The sequence below is a fragment of the Paracoccidioides lutzii genome, assembly GCF_000150705.2.
Source record: "Paracoccidioides lutzii Pb01 unplaced genomic scaffold supercont2.56, whole genome shotgun sequence".
Classification (NCBI taxonomy): domain Eukaryota; kingdom Fungi; phylum Ascomycota; class Eurotiomycetes; order Onygenales; family Ajellomycetaceae; genus Paracoccidioides; species Paracoccidioides lutzii.
Window position 1 is genome coordinate 36,802 of NW_015441002.1, and position 8,294 is coordinate 45,095.

At 44.6% G+C, this 8,294-nt stretch overlaps 1 protein-coding gene across 1 annotated transcript; it reads right to left on the reverse strand.

Moving 5' to 3' along the window:
• Positions 1-4,575: 4,575 nt before the first annotated feature.
• Positions 4,576-4,755, reverse strand: PAAG_08963 (hypothetical protein; the record flags this gene model as incomplete). The annotated part of the gene is made up of 1 exon (XM_015846684.1): positions 4,576-4,755. The coding sequence occupies one exon, from the start codon at positions 4,753-4,755 to the stop codon at positions 4,576-4,578; it is 180 nt and encodes a 59-aa protein (XP_015701605.1).
• Between the last annotated feature and the right edge of the window lie 3,539 nt (positions 4,756-8,294).

Sequence of the window (8,294 nt, forward strand, 5' to 3'; positions counted from 1 at the left end):
CAGTGGTGATTTAGCTAGAGCCTTCGAGGGGGAAGAGGGAGAAAAAGGGGGTTGATGTGATGTCGTTCTGCTCTGTCCACGCATTGATTGATCTGTCCGTGTATAACTTAACCAACAACTCTAACCAGTTACATACTACAACATCGTGATGCATCTTCCTGTTCCATGAGAGCTGCTCAATGGCCTACAGCCTAAAGAAAGTTGTGTAATATCTGTGTTCATGTCATGTCCAAGGCTTTCTATTTGTCAAGAGGTCAATCCGTCTTTCTTGGAGTATTGCCCCTTATTTGACTGGAGACATGTTCAGATAACTACACGTATATCAGCAGAAGAAGCCTATAGTCCATAGCCCATGGTCCTTGCACTGTTGGCAGACAAACTCGATCCAGCATGCAGACTTGACTTTGTGGGCATGCATATCGGATGTACCCATCCATCTGTCCAGAGACGTGGGCCGCGGGAGGCTACAGATGAACCAAGCTCTGTCTATCTATTTCTGTCCTTCGAGCTCTCGCTAACTGTGATCGGTGAAGCAGTCGGCGTAGGCGCCTTCTGCAGCCCTTCGACGAATTGGCAGAAGAGCAGCCAATGAGGTGACATGATGCGCTCTTGCTGGCAGCACCCTCCGGCAAATCCCACTGATCGATCCTTGCTCCCCTTCCGGCTTCATGCCGGGGGAGACCATGGCCTATTGACCCTCCCCATGCTTCCCCGACAAGGTTTGTGGAGGACTGGGATTGCCCATCAGTCGTCACTCTTGTGTCCGTCAAAGCCTCAGCGGACATCCACGTCGGAATATGCATGTTATATCGCTTGCGTGGCTTGAAAGTATGTCTGGAGATTGAATTCAGGAAATTAATAATAATTATTATTCCTCCACATACACAGAGAATCATAAAACTCATAAGCATGGAAAATGGCTTTTTTAATATATTTTCTTTTTCAATATATTTTCTTTTTTTCTCCTCTTTTCTCCTTTTTTTTTTTTTTTTTTTTTTTTTTTAGAAGATATTAACATGCTACTTGCAAAATTGATTGCTGGAATAACTAACTAATGGGAAAAATGGCTGGTTGGCTCTGCACCATGAGGAGAGTCAGGGAGAAGACTTCAGGGAAATTCAGATGTGTCCCCACTTACCTATGTATCCTTATTTTTAACTTACATAAAGTTCTTCTCCGAAGAAATGTGGGTAATAAAAAAACTCCGCGATATGCGTGGGAGTGAACAGCGGTGTAGGTGTTCCGAGTTTGAAGAAAGATACAAATGTGACAGAGACATTTTCGGCATCATGCTGCATATACGAGACGAAGAAATGGGAATCATTCATATCCTGCAGTATCCGTTTATTTGGCGGCATGTAAATATATTCGTAGAGGGCGGAACCCTTTTCCAAGGCTCTCTGCTCTCCGGGTAATTTAAAGCTGTTGATCAATTCTTTCTTTTTTGAAAGCTCGACCTGTCCAGAGGAATGATTCTCATCCAGGCATTGGCTAGGAGGAGGAGATTAGGCGCGGTCTTTGCATTGGAGCTGCCTGCGTAATATTCTTAAAGGATATAAGCTCTGTTCCTCTCAAGAGCGATATCCACAGAGCGCTGTCCAAGTATGTTTTTTTTCGTTTGCTTCACTGATCAGACTGAAATCGATGTCTGTTTAAGCCAGTCCGAGAGGCTCGTTGGGCACTAAAAGTGACTTTGGATTTGCCTGCGTTTGCTGCGGCTGACGAGGTACACCTTACCTTTTTAGCGACTGTCCCCCCACTCACCTTGATGCTTTCTTTTTCCTCATCGTTTTTGCCCCCCTCCTTTTTGCTTATGCCCGCCCTTTTCGACTCGCCAGGGACGCTGTCCTGTAACGACCTTCCTTTGAACTTGCATCGCATCCGTAATGGATGGGCGGTGTTGTCACTGCTGCTGTTGACTTGGCCGCAACACACTGCTTGATAGCTGCTTGATTATGGCCTCCGCCTTCCAATACACACACACACACACACACACACAGCATTTTCCGTTATTAAAGATAAAATACTATGCTTGGCCTTGTTTTTTCTCCACCGAGGCGAAAGAGTCGTAGCAGAGAGAGAGAAAGACATGGCTGAGCTTCCATAGGAAGAGAGCGTGGCTTTACTGATGTGCAAATGTACACCGACTGAATGGATTTGATTTGTTTTTTTTCGCCCCCCACCTTTTTCACCCGCCTACCAAATCCAACCTTGGAAAGATATCATCGTCATCATCACCACCCTTGGAGCTGGCTCTGTGCATTGATATTGTCGTTCAGGCTGTAAGGACCTGCATGTCATATCGGGGCCTCATGCATGGACTGCAGCCGCCGAAGAGCCAGAACCTCTTGAAACTAGGCCCATTTTGACAAAGGTCTTCTTCTTCACAGGGCCAATCATAACTACTGTGGCTTGCCGGTTCGCAATCTTCCCTTGGTTCCTGATATCGCAGGCATCGGCCATTGTCTTGCTGCCGTCAATGCGTTTTTCTAACCAAGCAGCAGGCAGCACAGGCGTGGACACCAAGCACGGCGACAATTGAACCTGAGTGGCTGGGAAAGTTCAAAGTTGACGCAGAGTTGGAGACATCCTCTGCTGACAGACTCCCCTCCCTTGTTTCATTTTTTTTTTTTTTTTTTTTTTTTTTTTATTGCATCCAGTAGTTAAGTGACTGGATATTTCTTACATCCGTCCACTTTCATAAGGGGAAAATTATAGAAGATTGAATAAACATCAATCAATCTACTTGAAGACTACAAGGGAAGCCAGCAAAGCAAGTACCAAAAAAAATCTCCCTGCACGTTTCCGATGACTACCTGATATAAATAGCTCTCTGGGTGTTATTTGGGTTCCATTTTGCTCCGGAGTTTTTCTTCCAAATGACTATCTACCCTGGTCGGTTCATCACGACTACGGGGGCAGCAGTCGTGGGGACCATTTTTCTAGCAATGACCGATTATACATTGATTAACCAATCTATCGGCTTATCATTATGAATTGCTTGCTATGCATTCTCTATTACGTACCAACCAGACCGCAAGAAACATAAGTTTCTATTTTTGGGACACCTGACGTTTGTTCAAAACCGTGGCAGTTGTGTGTCTCGACCATTTAATCGTACCTGTACCCTCGGCTTTAAAAAAGCAAAAGGTACGCTGCAGGTCCTGTTAGAAGGTTCCAAGCTCCAAAGATTCGGTATCTCTGTGGAACATATCCAGCAGCACCATACAACCCGCGCTCTCCTGCACAACATCGTGCAAATCTAAACCCTAATCTGGCTCCTACAAATTTTTGCGGCTTTTGGGAGGATGCTCTGCACGGGCAATCTCAGCTATTCCTAAGAGATTCCTGCAATTCGGCCTTCTTGTCACTGGTTGGGAGGGAGTGCTTATAAATTAACTACCTCTGGCTATTGGTTCTCAGCCATTGTTCAATCCCATAGGACTTAACAAGTGATGCTTCAACGTGATGAGCAAGCATTCCAATGACGAATTGAACCACAACCATCCGAGAAGTCCGTCTCAGCATGTATTCACGTCTGCAACGTTATTCCTCTTCCCAGAGAAACCACCCACACTTCAATAGTCAGAGTTTATATCTGATAAAATTCACCTGGGTTGTTAGAGCTTTCTTAACAAAAAAACTTATGTGACTCGATGTTTCTAGTAATACTACTCAAGATATTTTTTTTTTTAAACGGCTTTATAAACTAGACCGATGAGCTGATCGGCTTCATTGTTCGGGTGGACTTTATGTGCAGATGGTGTCTCGGCTGCCGTCGCTTGCATGGTGCTATACCATACATCCCCAGGCATGTTTTACCCAAGCCAGATGACGACCTGCGCCATCATGCCTCGCAGTCAGTCAACGTTCACTGAAGTGTGACAACGGGCTACTGAGTGTTTTGGCAAAGGTATCATTGAATAAATGTATTTCGTGGTTGCCTTTGTGGTATTGAGCTTCCTTTTGAGAAGCGCTTGAAATTTATCTGGACTGTGTTTGTGGCTACTATGAATAACCTCTCTATGAATTACCAGCGCTGGATGAGATCAGCAAACTTGTTATCACGAAAAGGAAAGCTGATTTCTCTATACATTTTGTCGCACCTCCGGGAAGACAGGGCGCAAATAAATATTGAATTACTAACCTATTACGAGGGCCTCCTGACACAATCCGAAGCCCAAAGACAGCAGATTATTCGATACATAGACGGGCTAATGGAGCGTATAGGGAAGATTTACCATAGTCGCCACTTAAACGTCATCTACAAGCCTCCACCTCCAGGCTGGAACTCGACATGGGTCAGATTTCGATACGGCTGGATGTTGTGCAACACGATCAGCAGGCGTCAATGCGTCATTGTGTAATGCGCAATTTTGTTTAACCTATCCAAGCAAGGAACCATTCTCGAAAATCAGATCTTCAATTTTCTGAATCTAGGATCCTTGAACTTCAAGCTGCACCACTCTTATATACGGCATGGTTTCTCGGATTTATTCAATAAGGTCTCCATCGTGTAGGGAAATGCAACAACAATACCAATAGCCATCTGACGAAACGCAGTACAGTCACAAATCAGTCATTTCCCTTCTCCTCCATTACCACCTTCCCTTTGACCAAGTCATCCGACGAAGGAAATGAGAGGATCTCTAGCTCTTCCGAAGCAGAATGATTTTTTCGTTTAGACTGGGCCGTCTCACTATGCCCCTCTCCAACGGCATTGGGATTCGTCGTACGGTGGCCCGCGGGTTGCATATGGGGGCGCTGCTCAATTTCAATTCAAGCTCAACGCCATTGTCCAATGGCAGAAGGGAAAGCGCATTTTCGTTCCCATGGATGCCAATCTTTGGATTACCATCGTCAAGCCACTATTTGTTCAAGTGCGTCTCCCTAGTTTCTCTCTCCTCTCTATTTCTTCCCCTCTTCACATTTCTCAAGTTCCTACCTATGCCTCTCACACACGTAGATCACGGGGTGAATTAGGTCTGCCCATGGGGCGAGCTGGGTTTCCTCAGCAGTAGGGGAAATGTTGAGGGGGAAACCCAATAACAGCTCCGTCGGTTAGATTTACTGTGTTGGTTCGATTCACATCTACAACTTGATCGAAGGGGTAGTCTCGTCCCCACGGAACTGAGTAGGTCTAGATTTAAAAAGTTCAACTTAATGTTGCAGTTATTTTGGCAACACTGATATCCTCCATTCAAAGGATTCTACCTCCAGCTAACCAGGCAGCCAGCCAGCAACGAAATCGGCGCCAATATTCAGCCCTCCTCGCCGCTTCCCATAGAGGAAGGATTGGGAGCAGGCCGTAGCTGACGGTCTCGTGCTGCTCCTTTCTTCTCCTCTCTCTCTTTTTGGCGTTGCTGTGAGAGTGCACAGTCTGATGCTGATATTGAAGGACCAAATTACTATCAAATAGCATACCCACATCTCCTTGTGAAACAAACTACCTGAAGAGCCATTCCGGCAGTGATGGGACTTTGGAAATTAGATCCGGATCTACTCGCATGTGATCGCAATGCTACCCTCCGCTCCGAGCGAGTACTCCAATATACTGAAACGGACTGATAAAGTGGGAGTGGCTAAGCAGCGGTGTTAGTCCGTTGTGAGATTTCCATGCCTTCTCTCAGTTTTCTGTGGGAGGAAGCTATGCTTTTATAGATGCATTTTCTATGTAAGTAGGTAGCTTTGTTGCATAGGAAAAACGTGTGTGTGGACTCTATACCCAAGTTAGTCCCCCTGTCATTTCTGCATATTCGTGTAGTTGTATTGTAACCATCTATATGGTTAGAGAATGAGAAAAAAATCTTCTTGGCTTTGCCTTATGTACCCCCGTGCCTGAGGTTGTTTCCTGACAGTAACTACTAATGTATATCACGCAACCTCGTACATAACTGTCTTCAATGTAATATTGACATCGAGTAGGATCCGAGCCGTTGGAAAGGTGGCGGATATCCAAAGAGGAGGAAACCGGAAAAAAAATAATAAATAAAAAAAATAATTAAATAAATAATAATAATAATAATAATAATAATTAATAATTAATAATCGTAGCTCCTATTTTAAAACTCATCATAGGGATGAGTTAAATGCTAATTCATCAAAGAACATAAGCTTAAGAAATGAATCACTAAAACAAGCAAAGGATAGAATAAACAACACAGAATAAAAAAGAAAATCCCTTCCCAAATACCCGAGAACTTTGTGCATCACATAGAGCATGCATACCTTGGCTTGCAGTAGCCGGTCCGATAGAGAATGTGGACCTCTTTCCCCTCCCACCCTCAGAGAAATGAAAGCACCGCCCTGTCCTCTAAAAATTGCAGGCCCTAAATGCGTCAGCACAGCCTCCATTACGATCGAGTCTGGAACCGCTCCCTCTTCATTATCTCGGCTTCCGTCTGAAAATATTCTCTCAACTCCACTCTGGATTGTGGTCATGTCAGCGGCCTAATGGACGGAATTAATCTCGGCCCTTTGCCGATTCGTTTCTGCCGGAGATGGATATGAGATTGTTTTGAGAGGAACAGGGAGCAAAGGGGAGGGAAAGCTTGAGAATTCAAGTTGGAAATGGGGACGAGTTTTAGTTATTTGCCAGGACACGCACCCGATTTCGTTTTCCGGGGAGCCTGTGCCGAGACGTCCGCCTACCCCTAGACGTGTCTGTTCGCACGAGATTAATAGAAGATGAACATATTGTACCTCACATATGTGTAGCGTGCATCCTTCCTATCCATCCGACCATCAGTAATAGTAGAGAATCTCAGAGTCGAACGTGGAAGAAGGGGACAAGTGATGAAAAGCAAGAGGCCAACATCCCGGCCAGCTGCCCCCGCGGACCATAAAATACCCAATTATATGTATATATGCCATGCCGTCGATGCCTCGTATACATATATCCGACCACACCACTTTCCCCCTTCTCAACTAACAGCCAGCCAGCTGTCGGCCATATACCATCTTGCTTCCGTGCCACCAATATGAAAAAAAGGAACAGACGGACGTCGGATACTGTCCCATACTTTCGTCGAGTCGGCGTTTGCTTTTGAGGGGAGGTCCTCGGTAGATGTCAGTGTAATAGCCACACCTCCCCCCAACCTTCACCAGTTGCATTTGAATGGCCTGTGCTAACTCAAAGAGGGGTGGGTTTTGGTAAATCTAAATGCCTAGCTAGGTATTTAGAGATCAATGTGTGATTTTGTTTCCTGGGTCATGAAGTAGTTGTCACATCGGGAAATTCAAGACAGCCCCAGCATGCGTCCAGCGAGCGCGTTGAGATACACACAGCACCAACCACAGTCCATACGCCATGCACCGTAATGGAGATGGATAACTCGCTGATGTACGTCATTGACTAGTAAACGTAGAAGGGGGAGGGGGAATGGGAAGTAGCGGAGATGTATAGAACATACATCTGAAGGCTCTGTTGGAATAAACCCAGGCCAGAAGTGGAAAGAGGATATTTTAATAAGCGAATTGGATACGTAGTTAAAAGGGCTACTATATACAACACAGAATACACGCATTGAAGTAATGAAGTAAAGGGGGTGGGAAGCAATAATAATGACAGATAGAGAACAGCGATAACAATAGCAATGATAAATTCAAAAGTAAAGGCAAAAGCAGGACAGGAAAAAGATATCAACAAACCAACAAGGAAAACAATATATGATGACAATGTAAAATTCATTAGGGGATTATATGCGCATGGTGGATGCATGGGTGTATAACATAAAATAGATAATATACAATTATCAAAAACAGGGTACAACTTTTCTTGTTTCGGTGCTTGGAGTTTTTGAGTTGGGTGGATGGGGCGTAGATCATCAAGTCATGAAGGGTGCACGCTATGATGTGATATGTAAATCAATCATCATATTATACCCTGGAAAAAATCGTGGCGGCATGTTCGTCGTAAAAATGTCCATCGTAACCAAAGGCGGAAGGAAAACGAGGGAGTCAAGGGAATAAGATAAACAGAGACACACAGAGAGGATCCCACAGTTGAAAATGAACCCGTGCTACTATAGAGATATAGCTGGCTAGAGCCATTCTTCTCTCGGAGGGTTTTCAGGGGGGTGGGCTATTAACAGAAGGGAAAAAAAGGGAGAAGAAGAAAAGGGGAAAGGGGGGGGGAAAGGAGGTAAACGCCGTTCGTTCAACATCTATCAACAATACCCGCAGACTAATATCCGCAAACGAGGACAAAAAATGGAATAACAAATTGTTATATAAAGGGGGATTATTCCAAGAAAGAAAGAAGAAAAAAAAAAAAAAAATCAACATACGCACAA